Raw genomic sequence first — 20,409 nt, forward strand, 5'->3', positions numbered from 1 at the left:
TCTCATCCGCTATCCGACAAGGAGTTATTTTCCCCGCCCACATCCCCGCACATGAATTTTAGTGACGTCACAATACGCCCGTTTAGCCACTTTTGTACCCGTCGGGTACCCGACCCGTTGCAGAACTCTGAGCTGAAGTAAAGCTCACGGTTACAAAGTGTCAGATCGGACCGATTCTGAGGTGTTGCTAACAAGACGTGTTTGTGGTGAAGTGGTGATGGTGGAACCAGGTAACCCCAGCGTGCTGCTGAAAGGCCTCCACAGGGTGACGTCCTACAGCTTCCAGCTCACCGTCTCCACCGGCGGGGGGAATCGGAGCGGCTCCGTGATCACCTTCAGGACTTTGTCCGCAGGTCCGTAGCCTAACCCGGCCTTTCAATAATCATTTTTCATCATTTGCTTCTATGTTTAACCAGCAAAATGTTAATGATATTCATTATGTAGTCATTATGTTCTGTTGTTTCCCTAGAGACCCAATATATGTTGGGTTAATTGTTTTTTGCTGAAGAAGCCATACGTTAAGTATTGTGACTGGTGTTCCAGATGCCAGTGATGTGGGGATGCTGCTGGCGCTGTCCTTCTCCGGTTTGTCCTTGGTTGCCTTCATCGCCTTCACAGCCTGGCTGAGGTATCAGAAACGGTGAGGATCCACCTAGCAGCCCGGAGCCTCACCGGTATCTGAGGTAGAGTACAGAAGGAATCTGAGGCAGAGTACAGAAGGAATCTGAGGTAGAGTACAGAAGGAATCTGAGGTAGAGTACAGAAGGAATCTGAGGTAGAACAGAGAAGGTATCTGAGGTAGAACAGAGAAGGTATCTGAGGTAGAACAGAGAAGGTATCTGAGGTAGAGTAGAGAAGGTCTGAGGAGGGTTCTGACCCGCCGTGTGCTCTGCAGGGTGACAGTTGTGTTGTGTCCGATGATTCCTGACCCGGCCCACAGCAGCATCAGGAGCTGGTCCTTCGACACGCTACAGGTAAACATTAACACCAGTACAGGTAAACATTAACACCAGTACAGAGCCCTGTACTATGAACCTCGATTATTGGGTTAGCGAGGTATGCTGCGCTCAAAGCCTGGGTTAGCTGTGACGCGAAATCTCGATCTCTTTTAGCGTTGCTGTATCCCCATGGTGACTTGGTGACAACATGGTGTCAACCAAACTTGGTCGGGAGCAGGTTTTCAGCTAAGACTATCGGGTTAGATCGACGTGCGCAGCTTCCTATCCCCTCCTTTGACAATGTCGTCACCATTACTGGGTGTTCCTGCGGACCTTTGACCCCGTATCGTAAAGGGTCTCTCCGACAGAGGCTCTTCTTCATGAGAGATACAGGTTCTCATCAGAGGGTATTTGCTATTTGATCGGCCTTGTTGGACCGTATATAGACAATGCTTACTCTTGCGCAGTGAGTCTCCATGAGAAAGTGGTAGCGTGGCGGTAGCACATCAGTCTTGAATTTCTGTTTTAGTGGTTCGTCTCCCAAGTGATGCGCATTTCAGTCCCTCCAGAAAAATGCGGCGTTTTTTTGTGATTGTTGCGGCCAAAAATCCTTGATTATGCGGCACGTTTTCTTAAAAAATGCGATCAAATATGTTTTTGCAATATTTATGCAATTTTATGCGATGAAATTGCGGGAACTTGCAAAAATTGCGGGAACTTGCAAAAAATGCAGCTTTTCGATGACGTTCACGTCGCGTAATTACGTCACCTCATAACGTTCCCATGGCAACAGGGGGAAATGGCTGCTCTTGTGTGAAGTAAACGCAACATTTTTCAACTTTCTGCTAAGATATATGTGACTTTTTTGCAACGAAAATGCAGGGATTATGATATCATGCAAGCCCCACATATTTTGCGCGGAAATCGGCAATTTATGCGCTGAAAGTGCGGCATATTTGAAAAAATATGGCCCCCGCATGAATATGCGGACTTTGGCTGATTATGCGTTGAATTATGCGATCGCATAATCACGTTTTTCTGGAGGGACTGGCATTTATGTGAAGCTTAAAATTTCCCAATTCTTATGTCATATGGAATACTTATTCACTAAAGGTTATGGAAATATATTTTTGTGCTTATTTCGACCGGTCGCTGGCTTGGGGTTCAAAAACCCCAGTCACCGATATTGTAAATTCACTTACGATCAACATTTTTATTTTTGCCGGCACGCCTCCCTAGCCTTATTATGTGCAACTGTGTTGCCCCTAGCTGTTATCTGATTATTGAACTCCTCATAGGAGTTAATTCTGACTATCTGTTACTCTTGAGTGAAATATACTACTCTTGATCAATCCACTTTGTAATGGTGAGTAAAATGACACGAATAACGCCCCTTTCACGGGAACACGCATTGAACCTAAAACGGAAAACCTGAATTGAAAAATTGAATCCTAAGTGAGTTTCGTAGCACTATTTAACTCTGACCGGAGTTGCCTCTCTGTCGATCCAGGTTTTCCCAAGAAAGCCAGGATATGTTCAACGAGGTTCGTAGTACAGGGCACTGGTGAACACTAACAACAGTGGCCTGTACTACGAACCTCGATCAGTGGGTTAGCCAGGTCTGTTGCGCTCAAAGCCTGGGTTAGCTTGGACACGAAAGTTGCTCTCTTTTAGCGGCGCTGTTTCACCATGGTGACTTATGCTGTCAACCCAACCTGGTCGGGAGCAGGTTTCATCGGGTTGGATCGGCGTGCGTAGCTTCCTAGCCCCTCCTCTGGCAACATCGTCACCATTACTGGGTGTTCCCGTGGACCTCGGAGCCTATCGTACAGGGGTCTCTTCGACAGCGGCTCTTCGGGACCGATCCCTTGGCATTGCCTGATATTCTTCATGAGAGATACAGGTTGTCATCAGAGGGTATTCGCTATTTGATTGTCCTTGTTGGACCGTATATAGACAATGCTTACTGTTGCGCATTGTGTCTCCGTGAGAGAGAGAGTGAGAGTGGTAGAGTGGAGGTAGCACATCAGTCTTGAATTTCTGCGCGGGGGGTTCGACTCCCATGTACTCCCATTCTATTGGGATTAATGGCGAACAATTCTGCATTTGGCATAGTTATTTTATAGACAATATGCAGAATCTTTTCACTTAGACGCCTTTATATAGACTGCTTGATCTATCCAGTTTGTAAAGGTGAGTAAACTGATGCGATAAACGCCCCTTTCACGTGAACGCGCATTGAACCTAAAGCGGAAAACCTGGCTCGACTAATCGAATCCTAAGTTAGCTTAGCAATACCATTTAAAGGGATACTCCACCGGTGGAGATATGAAGGTTATATGAAGTAAATAATTCTATGTATTATAAATGTGCAAAAAAAATTAAAATCGGTTCCTTCTAGCCAGAGAAAAGGTAGAAAGTGTCTCTCTGGCTCAAATGTTAGAAATCCTCAAACTCCCACAGTGCATTGCGCTCGCTGCACCGCCCGCCTCTTTCCGTTTGGAGGGGGAAGGACCCATGGTCCTAGCGCGAGTGGTAGCGTGAGCAAACTTTGTGAAAACATATCCCCGTGATACGTTGACTAGTTTAGACTTCATCATTGGTATATTACTGTACAGCATAAAAACATTTGCTAACATTTGTACTCAACCTTTTCTCCCCATTTGAAATAAGTGTTTATCTTATACAGTAGGCCTTCTCTAGTATAACAGCACTTGGCTTAGTAAACAAATCACAACCAACATGAATTTGAAGTTTAATTCATGAAAAAATGTGAACTATTTACAAAAATAAAACGTGTAGGGTGCGTTTGCTAGAGTCAAAATAGTCACAGCTCATCTTGAGCATCTACTGTCTCCTGGTAGCCACGGTACTGCCCATCTGGTGCTGGGTAATTAGCTCTGATGGCCTGGACAACACAGGAAGCCGATACTGTCAAAGAAAGAAAGAACAACATTAGCATCAGCCTATACAGCATTACACGGACTTCAAGCTAACGTAACATAGCCTATGCTCTGCCAATAAGGTCGGATACTTTTGGATAACTTCATTGTCACGTTCCCTGGGACTCAAAACTATTGTAGTCAATGTGTTGTTAAAAAAAAACACTTACTCTATGCTCAGACGTCTGTTTCTCCCGGCGGGCTTTGGCTGGCGTTTCCAGGTCACTTTCTGGGTCCGGAAATATGTATGCAATACCCAACTGTTCAGATGAGGGGTGAACCCTGGGGGAGAGGTTACACACATGGCCCCGTCCTCGCCAGATTCAGCCATTTATTCTAGATGAAACTGGCATCGCTGAAATTCGCTGCAGCACAGGGACTCTGTGTTAGTGTCTAGGCGAACAGAGCAAACCGGCGCTCTGGCTCCTCGTCCTCGTCAACAGGCAAGGCTCGTTCAGCTGCTGCCGCAGCAGCCTCCTTCTCTATTTGTGTCAATTCTTCCTGGTTGTATTCTGGCTCGTACTAATAGCCCTGAATGTCCAAATCCAACAATAGATTTTCAAAATCCACTTCGGCTGTTTCACATTGCAAATTTGTTCTCGCGGGAAGAAACATGGCGGACATTGTGTTTACATCTCGTACGCGAGCTCCCGCCCCCCCTCATTCCTTATTGGTGGGCTCACAAATTTGCGGAACCAGTGGTTTATAGTCCTCGGCCCTTCTAGCAGGCAAGCAAAGTTCTCCCGAGATGACGTCAAACACGTCATTTGGTGTCATCTCGGGAGAAAATTTGATCAGGAAAGCTGGGCCAAGGGAAGACTGGGTTAGACTGAGGGAAAAAAAACTTATTTTTTATATTACAATAGCGATTTTATAATGATAGAACGCCGGTTCTCAATGGGTGAAGCATCCCTTTAACTCTGATCGCGAGTTGCGTCTCTGTCGATCCAGGCTTTCCCAAGAAAGCCTGGGTATGTTCAGCGAGGTTCGTAGTATACCCAACAGGTAAAAAATAATACCAGTACAGGTAAACACTAACACCAGTACAGGTAAAAGCTAACACCTGTACAGGTAAACACACTAACACCATTACAGGTAAACAATAACACCAGTACAGAGGGGTATTCCACAAAGCCGGTTTTATCACATAACCGAGTAAGTTAACCCAGGGTTTGCGGTAACCCTAGGTTTTCCGTTCCAAAATGAACAAAGTATGTTAGCTACTATAGAAACATATGCTCTGAGTCAAACCTGGTCGGAGCAGGTTTTGTGCAGGTTAAGTTTGGAACATAACCTGGTTTTGGGTATTTAAACCCGTGTTCACTGCAGATTTCATGTGTTCACAATGGCATGCCCTTTTGATGAGAGGGCTGTTGATATCGGAGCGCAAATTATTCGTGCAATCCACTGGGAGTGATTAATAAGATCACGGCTCGACATCTTGGCATATCTGGATGACTTTTTGCTGGAGAGATATAGATTCTCACGCAAATCTTTAATATATTTAAATAGCCTTCTCCAGCCTTACATAGCACACACTACTAATCGAGGACCTGACCTCAGTTCACTCCAGACTATTTGCTTAGCCCTCCGTTTTTTGCAAATGGTAGTTTTCTCTATAATGTTGGAGCTGAACACATCTCAGTCCTTTCAGATGACCCATCCACGTCCGGACCAAGATTTTCATCGGCCTCCTATCATACAAAGAGCAATATTGGCTGAGTACTATGCCGAGAGGCGCTTACAAAAAATATAAAATAGTCCTAACGGACTTATATCCACTGGAGAATGTTCGATCGTAGCCGGCGGCTCCATTACAAGCACTAATCCATCTTGGTCTGTGAAGTTGATGAATTGTCACTTTTAGGATTTCTACCCAGTTACCAAAACAACCCATTTGGAACATTTGCGCTGTGGCACGGACATGGTTTGCATGTGTTACTTCGAAGACAAACAAAATCTAAAATACAAGAAAAACAGAAAAACATACATTCAACCAGTGGGGTACCCTCACATGGCCCCTGACTCTCTGAGGAGGTACCTCCAGGAACCCCCTGTGCCAGGGCGCCCTGAATTTATGTCTATTGCCAGCTCCTCCACCGGGTCAAGATAATTTGAGGGCCAGATCCAGTCTGCCGACTGTCGGCCTTTCCACGCTTAAAAAAAAGGGCTTATTTAAATGCAGGAGTGACAAATATGGTATGACAATTTAAATGCTGGACTGACAAAATATACCAATACGATGGTGGGAAAAGCTTATCAGTTTGTATGTTTTTGTACTTTATTTTTACTTGATCCGCTGACCGCTTGGGAGCCATCGGAGTACATATTTTTTAGAAGAAAAGGGTTATGTGTGTGTGTCTGTGTGTGTGTCTGTGTGTGTGTGACTGTGTGTGTGTCTGTGTGTGTGTCTGTGTGTGTGTGTGTCTGTGTGTGTGTGTGTGTGTGTGTGTCTGTCTGTGTGTGTGTGTGTGTGTGTGTGTATGTGTGTGTGTCGGGGTGTGTGTGTCTGTGTGTGTGTGTGTGTGTGTGTGTCTGTGTGTGTCTGTGTCTGTGTGTGTGTGTGTGTGTGTGTGTGTGTCTGTCTGTGTGTCTGTCTGTGTCTGTGTGTGTGTCTGTGTGTGTGTGTGTGTGTGTCTGTGTCCGTGTGTGTCTGTGTGTGTGTGTCTGTGTGTGTGTGTCTGTGTCCGTGTGTGTCTGTGTGTGTGTGTGTGTGTCTGTGTGTGTGTGTGTGTCCGTGTGTGTGTGTGTGTGTGTCCGTGTGTGTGTGTCCGTGTGTGTGTGTCTGTGTGTGTGTGTGTGTGTCTGTGTGTGTGTCTGTGTGTGTGTGTGCGTGTGTGTGTCTGTGTGTGTGTGTGTGTCTGTGTGTGTGTGTGTGTGTCTGTGTGTGTGTCTGTGTGTGTGTGTGCGTGTGTGTGTCTGTGTGTGTGTGTGTGTCTGTGTGTGTGTGTGTGTGTCTGTGTGTGTGTCTGTGTGTGTGTGTGCGTGTGTGTGTGCCAGGAGTCGTGGGGCTGGGAGGACGAGCAGCCCCCCACGGTGAGCCTGTCCCGCCTCAGCCTGACGGAGCTGCCTCCGGGGGGCTGGTGGGAGGAGACCAGTGACCTGGGGGACTCGGTGTGCAGCTCTCCGCTGAGCCCCTGCGGCTCCGTGTCCTACGCCACCATGCTCTGCGGCACTCCGTACGCCGGGCAGCGGGCCGGTGGCTCCGCGGCGTTCCGGCGCTCCGAGTCCAGCCAGCCGCTGCTGGAGGAGGAGCGCTACCACAACCTGGCCCCTGGGGAGCTGGGGGCCCCTGGGGAGCTGGGGGCCCCTGGGGAGCTGGGGGCCCCTGGTGATGTCATCGCCCACCAGCCCTTCTTCTTTGGGGAGGGGGCGGGGTCAGACGCCGAGTGGGAGGAGTTTCCCATGCTGCGAGCGCTGGCGCTGGGCGACCCCCCAGAGTGAGGTGTGAACCAACTCAGGACTGCGACCGGAAACCGACAGAGAAAAGCTTTGGGTCCTAACCTCTTGTTCCCTTTCCTACGGATTGTATCCCTAAACCTCTTTATAGAGATCTGTCGTCAACTTTTACCCGGGATTTTAAGCCTTTGAAAATCATTATATCAGATTAAATATAAATATAATAAAATCATCAATCATTGTTGTGTAACACATTAATTCCTCGTTTCCAACTGAAACCATGATAGAATCATTTTCCCTTCTTGTATGTTGGTAAAATAATATTTCCAGGCATGGATATGATAACAGATCGATAAATCTATGATCATGTCTTCTGACTGATCCTGGAGCAACGCTGCTCGGTGCTCTGTTGGTCAGGCCTACCCTAAGATGGCGGCCTCCTTGTAGCGGACGAGTGTTCCTGTCTGTCACTTTATAGCTTTAACACCGATCAATCTATCAATCTATCTCTATATCCGTTCCATTATCAAAAGGATGGCTCTGAGGACGTTATTCAGATGTTCGTCTTTAGTTGTGAGGGAGTTCGGCGCTTTGAGCAAGAGGACGAAGAACTGGACGTCAGCTGTGACCGGAGGAACGTCAGGAGGAGCCCACGGTGAGAGCACCAAGAGGAGGCTTATTATCTATACATCATCCATCATCTATACATCATCCATTCATCTACATTTAACTTGCGAAAGGAGGCGTAAAGTAAGGCAGGGAAAGGAACCTGATCTGGTTTAACTATGATTGTGTCGCTGATGAAATGATCACTACATTAAGATAAGATAATTTATCTAATGGTGTGATGCATTAGATCAGGGGTTCCCAAACTTTTCAACCCGCGACCCCCAAAATAACGGTGCCAGAGACTGGCGACCCCCACTATCCCCGGATGTAACTGAAAAAATAAAATAAAATGTGCGCACAGGCCATAGCACTAGGCTTATCCAAACACGGGCTTAACGACCCGTGTCGTTAAGCCCCAACACAAAATAACAGAGCAGCCTGATATGATTTTACATATAGAAATTTACTGTTTTGATAAAAAGCAGAATACCTCAGTCAAAATAATATCAATGTAACATGAGTGCACAGTATTGCTGTCATGTGCAAACTTAACTTTGAAACATTAGTTTCATTTCCATTTGAACAGAAGAATATCTCAGTCAGGGTAATATCCACAAACTGTAGTAGACATATGTACATTGTTGCTGGCAACTATGTTTCAGCGTTAATCTCATCTAATGAGATGGATGCGCGCTATGCGCGGAACACAGCAAGTCCATTCTCGGTTTAATTGTTGAGACGGCCGCACGGAGATCATCCTCCACATTTAGAAGTGATCTGTATTTATTTTTAATATATGTCAGTGCAGAGAAAGTTTTTTCGCACAAGTATGTGGAGCCAAACGGCGTCAGTACGTCCATCGCGGCCTTGGACAGCTGTGGATATTCCCTCTCGACTGAAATCCAGAACTCAGCAAGCGTCTTGGAATTAAAATCTGTTTTTAAAGTGCGGTCACATGACCGCTCAATCAGTGCGTCCTCCATGCCGGCTGACAGATGACTTGCGGTGGTTACAGTGAATGGTGATTTTATCCAGTCATATTGTTCCGGAGCCGTTTCCTCAGGGGAATACTTGTCAAAGTGTTCCAGGAGGGCTTGAAGGTGGGTAGTTATAGACGTCTTAACAATGTGAACACTCAGATCATTTTCTTCCATGAATTCGTCCAGCTCATTAAACATGTCAATCGTGCCCATTTCAACTCGTGCAGTCCAGCGATCCACTTTTCTGTTGAATGCGCAGATTGTATCACTCATTGACATGATGCTTGTGTTTTCACCTTGCAATGACAGGTTAAGTCCATTCAGTCTGTCAAAAATGCAAGACAGATACGCTAGCCTTGTTAACCAGTCAGGGTCAGTCAGGTGGTCAGCGAGCTCGGACCCATGCTCCATGATAAACAAGCATACCTCGTCCCGCAGCTCAAACAGGCGGCTGAGAACGTTTCCCCGCGAAAGCCATCTGACTTCTGTGTGGAACAGCAGGCCCTCATGCTGCGATCCCAGTTCGTTGCAGAGTGACAAACAGCCTGGTGTTGAGTGGACGCGATTTAATGTGGTTGACAATTTTTATTGCAGTCTCAAGAACACTTTTCAGCTCTGGGCCAAGCGTTTTACTCGCAGAGCCTCTCTGTGGATAATACAGTGCGTGAATTTTATGTGGGGCGCCACTTGTAAGACTCTTGCTTTAAGTCCTTTCTTTTTCCCAAGCATTGCTGCAGCACCGTCTGTACACACACCGATGCATTCATCCCAAGACAGTCCCTCTTCTTTCAGTTTGTCAAGTTTTGTGAAAATGTCCTCGCCTGTGCATGTTCCCTCCAGCGGGGCGCAAAATGGCAGGTCCTCGTTAAGTTTTCCATCAAAACTATATCTAACGAAAACAAGCAGCTGGGCACAGTTTGATACGTCCGTGGATTCGTCTAACTGTAAAGCATATTTCCCTTTCTTCACTCTGTCAATCAGCTGACTCTTTATGTCCTGGGCCATATCGGTGATGCGCCGGGAAATGGTCCCGTCAGACAGCGGCACTGATTCCAGCTCACGGGCCAGTTTATGCCCATGCATTGCGCGACTCATAGCGATGGCAGCTGGTTTTATTAGTGTTTCCCCGATTGTGTGTGGCTTTTTTGCCTGTGCAATTAAATATGAGCTTTGGTTGGGATTGCTGTTTGGTTAATTAGGATTTTCTTTTGGCCTTGCAACTCTTTCTCCTTTCTGCGGAAAAAATCTAGCTGTTTAGCGGCAAGAGAGGGGTGCTCAGTTTTCATGTGTCTGAGCATTTTTACGGGCTTTAGGCTCTCATGTGCAAGCACCTCTGTACACACTACACATTGGGGATGTTGTATTTCGTTGACAACGACGCATGTGAATCCATACTGTAAATATCCCTCTCGATACTTGCGACACTTGGAGGAAGGCTGATCCGACTGCTTTATGGACCCCCTTATGGCGGGCACCTCTTCCCGCGCAAGAGGTCGATGGCCAAGGCGATTCTCCGCTCTCCTCTGCTACCCTCTCCGCTGGTTTCGCTGCCTCCTCCGCTGACCTCTCTGCCCTCTCCGCTAGCTTCTCTGCCTCCTCCGCTGGCTTTTCTGCCTCCTCCGCTGGCCTCTCTGCCTCCTCCGCTGGCCTCTCTATCTTTACTTTGCTCGGTATTAACCAACGTTTCATTTTGAAAAATCATCAAAAAATCATCAATGAGCTACTTCAGAGAAAATCTACTGGTCCGCTTTGTGATGTTTACTGTGGAGCCGTAAAGTGACTTGACACCTGCAAATGATGCTATCGTTAATCTGTCGTAATCACCTCAGGAGGAAAATCTGTAGTTTTATTTTAATTTTAACTACCATGTTTCATAATTTTGACAACTATGGCTGAATTTTTCTGTATTTTATTTTTTCCAAATTTATTTTATTATTTTACTTATTTTTTAAAAAATATATAATTAATTTTATTATTTGATTCATGGAAATTATTCCGCGACCCGCCCCTCGGCGTCCCACGACCCCCCCTTTGGGAACCCCTGCATAATCACTATAAGAGACACTTATATACTCACTAGTGATTAGAGTCGACCTGGTTCTCCATGTATCTCCTTGTGATGCTCTCTCTCTCTCGCTCTCTCTCAAAAAGCTTTATTGGCATCACTATTGTGGTAAATCAAACAGTGTTGCCAAAGCAAAACAGTATTACAAATATTATGTATAATAACAAAAGAGAAATTTAGAACAATATGTACATATAACATCACATACAGATGTACGTACATGTAGAAATAATAGTAAAAAAAAAAATGGATGTAAAGAAAAGCTACATAAAACACATTATAGGTTACGAATAATCATTAAAATAAAACAAAATTAAACAGTGAAGCCTGGTGTAGAATGTCATCCTCTCATGTTGTGGCAAGCTGAAATAAACTGTCCTGCGAGGACGGAGCTCTCTTTTCTCTCTCCCATTAATATTTGTAGTTGGTCTACATGGGAGTTTAGAAAATGTGGGTGTTTTTGGCCGAAATGCTGAAATATATTTTGCGTACTTTTGAATTTGGGGCAGTGTAGGAGGAAGTGCTGCTCGGTCTCTACAGCAGCTTCTTCACACTGCTGGCACAGCCGCTCCTCTTGGGGCAGCCATGATTTCCTATGGCGGCCTGTTTCTATGGCCAGGCAGTGAGCGCTCAGTCTGTACTTTGTTAACAACACTCTGTGTCTAACATCAGTCACTGTGGTCAGGTAGGGGGCCACAGTGTACTGTCTATTTAGGGCCAGATAACACTGCATTTTGCTCTGTGTTTGTGTTTTAGTGTTCCAATGGGTGAGGTAGGTTTGTTTGTGATGTGTTATAATTGGTTGAGTCTAATTGATATGTTCTCCGACTGGTCTTGAGGCAGAGCAGAGGGGGAACCTGTCTGTGGACAGAGCCTCAGGACCAGCTGAGTGAGGGGACTCCTGTTCATGTCTTGGCTTTGCAGGGCTTTGTGCTGGAAGGAGTGGTGGTCGTTTTAGATGTAGCGTTTTTGGATTTTTAAAAGTAGTGGATACTTGCCTAATTCAGCTCTGCAGGCATTGTTGGTAGTTGTCCTGTGTACCTGCAGAATACTTTTACAAAATTCAGTGTTTGCAATTTCAAAGAGATTTATTCCCATTGGTCAAAAAGTTGGTTTGTTTGTGGGCCCCTCGCTCTCTCTCTCTCTCTCGTACAGTCTTGTGTCTCTGTCTGTCTGTCTGTCTGTCTGTCTGTCTGTCTGTCTGTCTGTCTGTCTGTCTGTCTGTCTGTCTGTTGTACAGCCTTGTGATTCTCTCTCTCTCCTCAGGAGGGATGATTGGCCGTGTCCCCCCAGTGAGGTACTACGCCCGGGCACTGAGGAGGAAAGCAGGTACCCTAGTCTCCTATGTGACCTAGCCTAGTCTCCTATGTGACCTAACCTAGTCTCCTATGTGTCCTAACATGGTCTCCTATGTGACCTAGCCTAGTCTCCTATGTGTCCTAAACTGGTCTCCTATGTGACCTAGCCTAGTCTCCTATGTGACCTAACCTAGTCTCCTATGTGTCCTAACCTGGTCTCCTATGTGTCCTATCCTAGTCTCCTATGTGTCCTAACCTAGTCTCCTATGTGTCCTATCCTAGTCTCCTATGTGACCTAGCCTAGTCTCCTATGTGTCCTAAACTGGTCTCCTATGTGTCCTAACCTAGTCTCCTATGTGACCTAACCTAGTCTCCTATGTGTCCTATCCTAGTCTCCTATGTGACCTAACCTAGTCTCCTATGTGTCCTAAACTGGTCTCCTATGTGACCTAGCCTAGTCTCCTATGTGTCCTAAACTGGTCTCCTATGTGTCCTAACCTAGTCTCCCATGTGACCTAGCCTAGTCTCCTATGTGTCCTAACCTAGTCTCCTGTGTCCTAACCTAGTCTCCTATGTGTCCTAACCTAGTCTCCTATGTGACCTATCCTAGTCTTCTATCCTAGTCTCCTATGTGACCTAGCCTAGTCTCCTATGTGTCCTAACCTAGTCTCCTATGTGTCCTAAACTGGTCTCCTATGTGTCCTAAACTGGTCTCCTATGTGACCTAGACTGGTATCCTACCTTACTGTTGTTCCTCACCGTGACCTCTGACCCTAACCCCACCTGACTGTTGTTCCTCACCGTGACCTCTGACCCTAACCCCACCTGACTGTTGTTCCTCACCGTGACCTCTGACCCTAACCCCACCTGACTGTTGTTCCTCACCGTGACCTCTGACCCTAACCCCACCTGACTGTTGTTCCTCACCGTGACCTCTGACCCTAACCCCACCCGACTGTTGTTCCTCACCGTGACCTCTGACCCTAACCCCACCTGACTGTTGTTCCTCACCGTGACCTCTGACCCTATCCCTACCTGACTGTTGTTCCTCACCGTGACCTCTGACCCTAACCCCACCTGACTGTTGTTCCTCACCGTGACCTCTGACCCTATCCCTACCTGACTGTTGTTCCTCACCGTGACCTCTGACCTCCCAGTCCCAGAGAGCCAGCTGAGTGACCTCCAGCCCAGCCTGCTGAGGATGGACTACGCCGCCGTCCCCGCTGCTCAGACGTAGGAACCCCCTCCTCCCTCCCCCCACCTCCACCTCTCCCCAACTCCACCTCTCCCCCACCTCCCATCACCTCCCCACCTCCCATCACCTCCCCACCTCCCATCACCTCCCCACCTCCCATCACCTCCCCACCTCCCATCACCTCCCCCCACCTTGGTGGTGTAGGACCAGTAGGGTGGTGTAGCACCAGCAGGGTGGTGTAGTACCAGTAGGATGGTGTAGTACCAGTAGGGTGGTGTAGCACCAGTAGGTGGTGTAGTACCAGTAGGGTGGTGGTATAGCACCAGTAGGGTGGTGGTATAGCACCAGTAGGGTGGTGGTATAGCACCAGTAGGTGGTGGTATAGGACCAGTAGGGTGGTGGTATAGTACCAGTTGGGTGGTGTAGTACCAGTAGGTGGTGTAGCACCAGTAGGGTGGTGTAGTACCAGTAGGGTGGTGCTATAGTACCAGTAGGGTGGTGGTATAGCACCAGTAGGGTGGTGGTATAGGACCAGTAGGTGGTGGTATAGGACCAGTAGGGTGGTGGTATAGTACCAGTTGGGTGGTGTAGCACCAGTAGGGTGGTGTAGTACCAGTAGGTGGTGGTGTTGTACCAGTAGGGTGGTGTAGCACCAGTAGGTGGTGGTGTAGCACCAGTAGGGTGGTGTAGCACCAGTAGGGTGGTGTAGCACCAGTAGGGTGGTGTAGCACCAGTAGGTGGTGGTATAGCACCAGTAGGTGGTGGTGTAGTACCAGTAGGGTGGTGTAGCACCAGTAGGGTGGTGTAGCACCAGTAGGGTGGTGTAGCACCAGTAGGTGGTGGTATAGCACCAGTAGGTGGTGGTGTAGTACCAGTAGGGTGGTGCAGCACCAGTAGGGTGGTGTAGTACCAGTAGGGTGGTGTACTACCAGTAGGGTGGTGTAGCACCAGTAGGGTGGTGTAGCACCAGTAGCGTGGTGGTGTAGCACCAGTAGCATGGTGGTGCAGCACCAGTAGCGTGGTGGTGCAGCACCAGTAGGGTGGTGGTGTAGTACCAGTAGGGTGGTGTAGTACCAGTAGGGTGGTGCAGCACCAGTTGGGTGGTGGTGCAGCACCAGTTGGGTGGTGGTGCAGCACCAGTAGGGTGGTGGTGCAGCACCAGTAGCGTGGTGGTGTAGCACCAGTAGGGTGGTGCAGCACCAGGTTAATGTTGTACTTGTGTTTTTCTGTTTGGTAACAGAACAGATGATCTTGTTAAAAGACTAATATCGTTGGAGTTGGCCTGCCACGTGAGTGCATATTTAATAATCATTTAATAACATGTTTAACTGCTTTCCAGTACACTGATCTCTCGCTCTTGCTCACTCTCTCTCCTTCTCAGAGCGACAAGCTGAGGTTGAAGAAGGAGCAGTTGGTTCAGAAAGTCAGACGGGACGAGAATGACCGCAGCTCTGTCGAGGTCAAAGGTCAGGCTCCTGCTTTCTAACAAAGAAGAATAAAGAATCCATGTGTGGGATCCATTTTGATGTTTCCTCCTCTCTTCCAGTTGCCGTCCTGACAGCAAGGATCCGTAACTATAAGGAGCACCTTCAGAAACACCACAAGGTCGGTGATGAGTTCAACCTCTTAAGATAAGGTCAACGTCTTAAGATAAAGGGTACTTTATTCTCCCAGATAGGAAATTCAGGAATTGTTGGGAGTTGGGAATGGCGTGTTAAGAGTACTTGGCTATCTTTATTTAACCTTTACTACTTTACTGGGTGCTACTACTGATGCACTTTCTATCCCCGATTGTACTACTGGCCTGCACTGTCACTATTTGTTAATATTAATATTACAGAACCATTGATGTAATACTATAGACAAGTACTACTATACAACATACTATTACTATGACTACTGTAGTACTGCTGTTTCCTCTCGTCTGCTGGCTGCGATGCAACCCTTGTATGTTCTACAGGATATCCTGTACGCCCACAAGGTTGATTTCACACACTCACACACACAAACTCACACACACCCACACAGACTCACACTCACACACACACACACAGACTCACACTCACACACACAGACTCACACTCACACACACTCAGCACGCTCACACTGGTTCTCTGTCACATGTAGTTTGGTAATCTGCTTTTTTGTGCATGAATTCTGGTACTGATACGTTTAATAGGATTATAAATATTGGTTTGATCTTCCGTCGGTCGGGTGTGATTTACATGACCTCCCAGCCTCTTTTCTCTCCTCTTTCCTTACCTCACTCATTCCTCCTCCTCTCCTATCTCTCTCTCCCTCCCCCCTGCTCCCTTTCTCCTGTCTAATCTCTCTCTCTCTCTGTCTCTGTCTCTCTCTCTGTCTCTCTCTCTGTCTCCCTCTCTCTCTGTCTCTGTGTCTCTGTCTCTGTCTCTGTCTCTGTCTCTGTCTCTCTCTCTCTCTCTCGCTCTGTCTCTGTCTCTGTCTCTGTCTCTGTCTCTGTCTCTGTCTCTGTCTCTCTGTCTCTGTCTCTCTGTCTCTGTCTCTGTCTCTGTCTCTCTGTCTCTGTCTCTCTGTCTCTGTCTCTGTCTCTCTGTCTCTCTCTCTGTCTCTCTCTCTGTCTCCCTCTCTCTCTGTCTCTGTGTCTCTGTCTCTGTCTCTGTCTCTGTCTCTGTCTCTCTGTCTCTCTCTCGCTCTGTCTCTGTCTCTGTCTCTGTCTCTCTCTCTGTCTCTGTCTCTCTGTCTCTGTCTCTGTCTCTCTGTCTCTGTCTCTGTCTCTGTCTCTCTGTCTCTGTCTCCCTCTCTCTGTCTTTGTCTCCCTCTCTCTCTCTCTGTCTCTCTCTCGGGGCCAATAAGAGACACATGCTGATAGGCTCCTCCCTCTCCTCTAGGATAAGGCCAATAAGAGACACATGCTGATAGGCTCCTCCCTCTCCTCTAGGATAAGGCCAATAAGAGACACATGCTGATAGGCTCTTCCTTCTCCTCTAGGATAAGGCCAATAAGAGACACATGCTGATAGGCTCCTCCCTCTTCTCTAGGATAAGGCCAATAAGAGACACATGCTGCTGGCGGTGGACCAGAGGAAGAAGCTTCTGAAGAGGCTTCGTCTGGTGAACCACGAGGCCTTCCAGAGGGTCTGCACCCTGCTGGACATCTCCTACAGCTTCCCCCCGGAGTACTACCGGCCCGCCACCCGCCGCTGGCTGGCCAAGAAGGCCCTCTGCATGAAGGTACGCCCCTCCAGGCCCCAGACCCTCCAGGCCCCAGACCCTCCAGGCCCCAGACCCTCCAGGCCCCCAGCCGCGGCTCACTCTGCCTAACGCCACCTCTGGTACTGATCCACCTCACGCTCTGTGGGGGCTGTTTCTGAGGAGGCTCTGTGTGTGGGGGGACTGTTTCTGAGGAGGCTCTGTGTGGGGACTGTTTCTGAGGAGGCTCTGTGTGGGGGCTGTTTCTGAGGAGGCTCTGTGTGTGTGGGGACTGTTTCTGAAGAGGCTCTGTGTGGGGACTGTTTCTGAGGAGGCTCTGTGGGGACTGTTTCTGAGGAGGCTCTGTGGGGGCTGTTTCTGAGGAGGCTCTGTGTGGGGATTGTTTCTGAGGAGGCTCTGTGTGTGTGGGGACTGTTTCTGAAGAGGCTCTGTGTGGGGACTGTTTCTGAGGAGGCTCTGTGGGGACTGTTTCTGAGGAGGCTCTGTGGGGGCTGTTTCTGAGGAGGCTCTGTGTGGGGGCTGTTTCTGAGGAGGCTCTGTGTGTGGACTGTTTCTGAGGAGGCTCTGTGTGGGGACTATTTCTGAGGAGGCTCTGTGTGGGGACTGTTTCTGAGGAGGCTCTGTGTGGGGGCTGTTTCTGAGGAGGCTCTGTGTGGGGACTGTTTCTGAGGAGGCTCTGTGTGGGGACTGTTTCTGAGGAGGCTCTGTGTGGGGACTGTTTCTGAGGAGGCTCTGTGTGGGGACTGTTTCTGAGGAGGCTCTGTGTGAGGATTGTTTCTGAGGAGGCTCTGTGTGTGTGGGGACTGTTTCTGAGGAGGCTCTGTGTGGGGACTGTTTCTGAGGAGGCTCTGTGGGGACTGTTTCTGAGGAGGCTCTGTGGGGGCTGTTTTTGAGGAGGCTCTGTGTGGGGACTGTTTCTGAGGAGGCTCTGTGTAGGGACTGTTTCTGAGGAGGCCCTGTGTGGGGACTGTTTCTGAGGAGGCTCTACTTCTCTTCTCAGGTCTACCAGGAGGTGCAGAAACACAAAGCTGACCTGAGACTGAAACTGAGGAAGGAAGTACCGACCAGCTCCTCCTCCTCACAGTAGAACATCATCTCAATCCTTCATCCTTCCTCCACCCCTATCCTTCTCCTTCTCCTCCTCAGAAGAAGACTGTCCACTAAACCTTTGACTCCTTCCTCCTTCTGCCTCCTTTCCTTTTTAAACGTCTGGTTCCACGTCTCTGCACGTTGTTCCACAGGCAGAAAATAACTTCCTGTATGAGACTGAATAAAGAATGCATTTAAAAGGAAGTCAAGTGTCGAGTTCTGATTATTCATGAGGAGGAATATCTGAGGCTCTCGTTCTAATCTGTTGTATCTAGGGGAGGTCGCTCTAGATTAAACAAAGTTAGCAGAGAAGAGGTGTTGAAACACCTTAACGTAACGCTGTTGTTTCCCTTAAACCACCTGATGACGCGTTGCTCCCCTTAAATACGCCGTCTCCGTTGTCTGGTCACCAGTGATCTTTCACAGCTCTGGAGAGCAGCTTGTGATTCTGGTGTTTGTCAGCTTCCTGTGGTTAACTCGCTGATCTCAGCCTCTCTTCTCGTGTCAACACCTCTGAACATTTCACATTTCCAGCGTCTTCAGACTCCACCTTTCTGAGGTATGCTATGGTTTTCAGCTAACAGTGTTCATTTATGCCTTATTAATAGTAGTTATGGTTGTTAAACTTGAATCATCCTTAATGATGACTAGTTTTAGTTTTGACCAACGATTTAACATAGTAATTCAAATAATAATGTTTAAGGTACCTTCAAATGGGCTATGGCTAACAATTTAATAATCATAGTAATAATGGTAATATTTCAATGTGTAATGCAACACGGGATAAACACTTTCACAAGCAATGAATAAGTCTCTGAAATAAAGATTGGGAGGGCAGCTTTAGTTACTGAGGTAGGTGGTTGGTTAGGTAGTTGGTTGGGTATGTAGTTGGGTAGGTTAAATCATACACTATTTTCCATTTACTATAGTCTCATCAGTAGTTAACACTAGGATGTAAGTAGCTCGCCTTAGGGTTATCTTTTGGTAACACTTCGTATAGTTCACATCCTTTGTCCCTTCTTGCACACAAGCGTCTAGACTGAGCAATCCTTTTTAAAGGATTAACCACTAGATCAATATTATTACATGTTTTGTTAGTTTCCATTTATTACTTATTTGAGGTATGGTACATCATAACAAGGATTGGTGAATCATAAGTAATTACTGAAGGGGTTTGTTAAATCATTACAGAGTACTAGCGGATTAGTACATCATATGAAGTTCGATGTTTGATAAATCATCAAATAAAAAGTAGTTACTGGTTGGTACGTCCTAACTAGTTCTATCCTTGTCGTATCTTTAAGCTGTGGTGTGTGTGTGATTCAGCTGTACACCAGGTGGGATCAGATGTGTGTTTATGAAGCAGGTGAACATGTCCAACCCGGTGGTGAGCCAGCAGCCAGGGGCCAGCTCCTACGGGACCAACGTCCAGACCGGTGCCTGGAGCTCCAGCCTCTGCTCCTGTTTCAACGACATGCCCATCTGTAAGCACACACACACGCACACGCACAGACACACAGACAGTCAAGTAGGAGAGGTGTCAGGAGTGAGAACCATGTACAAGGTGTCCGTGTTCCTCAGGCTGTCTGGGCTGCCTGTGCCCCCTGGCGCTGGGCTGCTACAGCGCCCACCGCTACGGAGAGGGCTTCTGCCTGGGCATCGTCCCCGGAGGGATGACTGCTATGAGGACACACATGAGACTCACCTATGGTATCCAGGTAACTACAGTCCACCTGAGAACACATGACCAATACAGGCGTTCACGTTGTGTGAGTTACGACCAACACATGTTTTGATAGTTATGATGATAGATTGATAGTAATCGATAGTTACGGTCCAATTTCAATTTAATTCAGGTTAAGTTCCCTTTATCTCAGTCATACCTATGATCCGCTATCAGCCCCATTCGCAGCTTATATCTGTTCTTGAGTTCTCTTTAAAGGGGACATCTCATACCACCAGGTGTGAGTGTGATTAGCCATTACAAGCAGGTTTGACAATGTGCAGCATTGTGACATCACAGGTTGGCGTGTCCATCTATCCGTCACACATCTAGATGAACACGCCCACCTATGATGTCACAATGCTGCACATTTTGAAAACGGCTTGTAATGGCTAATCACACTCACACCTGGTGGTATGAGATGTCTCCTTTAAGTCAATTGACTAATTGGCTGTGTGACCCTACAGGGTAGCATCCTGAATGACGCGCTGATGACGTCGTGCTGCGGTTGGCTCGAGGTGTGCAGGATGGCGCGAGAGATGCGCAGCAGGAACGGAGACGTTTAGACTGATCTATAAAGTTATCTCTATAAAGTTTTTTCTATAAAGTTATCTCTTATCTCTCCTGTCTGCTTTATCCTGAGTGTTCATCCATTTCATTGAATTTATTCTGAATTAACATTGTTAATTAAACGTTGTTTACTGTTGATCATGTAGTGAAAATGTGTGCGATAATTTTTTTTCAAGAATATATGGAGGAAACACATGATTGAACCGAACTGTTTCAACTACAAGTTCACTGTTTACGTTATTGACCAGAAATCAATAAACCGATAAACCGTTTACCGTTAAACCGGTGATACCCCACGTCTCTTTATAATGACCTCTGATTGGCTGTTGGCCCGGCCTCGTATATACATAGATCTGATTGGCTGTTGGCACCCTCCGTCTACCCTGGGTATTTATATACATGGATCTGAT

At 47.4% G+C, this 20,409-nt stretch overlaps 3 protein-coding genes across 7 annotated transcripts in view; all 3 read left to right on the plus strand.

Annotated features, from left to right (window-relative positions):
* The window catches only part of csf3r (colony stimulating factor 3 receptor), a 29,058-nt gene extending 21,590 nt beyond the window's left edge, over nt 1-7,468 (plus strand). For 3 of the 4 annotated variants that reach the window (XM_079748043.1, XM_079748042.1, XM_079748041.1), the window contains exons 15-18: nt 213-353; nt 544-640; nt 896-974; nt 6,881-7,468. In XM_079748043.1, coding sequence (XP_079604169.1) covers nt 213-353; nt 544-640; nt 896-974; nt 6,881-7,324 — 761 coding nt within the window. In that variant the 3' untranslated portion in view covers nt 7,325-7,468. The remainder of the gene's footprint in view (nt 1-212; nt 354-543; nt 641-895; nt 975-6,880) is intronic. The other variant, XM_079748044.1, reaches the window with a different exon arrangement.
* A 234-nt stretch (nt 7,469-7,702) lies between these two features.
* Nucleotides 7,703-17,911, plus strand: mrps15 (mitochondrial ribosomal protein S15). Its single transcript, XM_079751616.1, has 8 exons — nt 7,703-7,934; nt 12,200-12,262; nt 13,389-13,464; nt 14,667-14,715; nt 14,808-14,892; nt 14,973-15,031; nt 16,447-16,638; nt 17,618-17,911. Exons 1-8 carry the CDS (start codon nt 7,814-7,816, stop codon nt 17,702-17,704), a joined length of 732 nt encoding a protein of 243 aa, XP_079607742.1. The 5' UTR covers nt 7,703-7,813; the 3' UTR covers nt 17,705-17,911.
* Nucleotides 17,912-17,983: 72 nt separating this feature from the next.
* On the plus strand, nt 17,984-20,281 carry LOC307086423 (cornifelin-like). Of its 2 annotated transcripts, none has more exons than XM_079751630.1 (4): nt 17,984-18,265; nt 19,070-19,190; nt 19,288-19,424; nt 19,897-20,281. In XM_079751630.1, exons 2-4 carry the CDS (start codon nt 19,079-19,081, stop codon nt 19,993-19,995), a joined length of 348 nt encoding a protein of 115 aa, XP_079607756.1. In that variant the 5' UTR covers nt 17,984-18,265; nt 19,070-19,078; the 3' UTR covers nt 19,996-20,281. The 2 variants fall into 2 exon arrangements, with proteins under 2 accessions (XP_079607756.1, XP_079607757.1); XM_079751631.1 differs by having other exon boundaries at nt 17,985-18,265; nt 19,073-19,190.
* Nucleotides 20,282-20,409: the final 128 nt, after the last annotated feature.

This window comes from Pollachius pollachius (assembly GCF_949987615.1).
Source record: "Pollachius pollachius genome assembly, chromosome: 1".
Lineage (NCBI taxonomy): Eukaryota > Metazoa > Chordata > Actinopteri > Gadiformes > Gadidae > Pollachius > Pollachius pollachius.

What these genes read in the sequence shown, in the direction of transcription:
- mrps15 (XM_079751616.1), top strand. Translation starts at nt 7,814, where the DNA reads ATGGCTCTGAGGACGTTATTCAGATGTTCGTCTTTAGTTGTGAGGGAG. An exon ending in AACGTCAGGAGGAGCCCACG is followed by an intron (nt 7,935 to 12,199) that starts GTGAGAGCACCA and finishes CTCTCTCCTCAG; the next exon opens with GAGGGATGATTGGCCGTGTC. An exon ending in CAGCTCTGTCGAGGTCAAAG is followed by an intron (nt 14,893 to 14,972) that starts GTCAGGCTCCTG and finishes CCTCTCTTCCAG; the next exon opens with TTGCCGTCCTGACAGCAAGG.
- LOC307086423 (XM_079751630.1), top strand. Translation starts at nt 19,079, where the DNA reads ATGTCCAACCCGGTGGTGAGCCAGCAGCCAGGGGCCAGCTCCTACGGG. An exon ending in TTTCAACGACATGCCCATCT is followed by an intron (nt 19,191 to 19,287) that starts GTAAGCACACAC and finishes CGTGTTCCTCAG; the next exon opens with GCTGTCTGGGCTGCCTGTGC. An exon ending in GACTCACCTATGGTATCCAG is followed by an intron (nt 19,425 to 19,896) that starts GTAACTACAGTC and finishes GTGACCCTACAG; the next exon opens with GGTAGCATCCTGAATGACGC.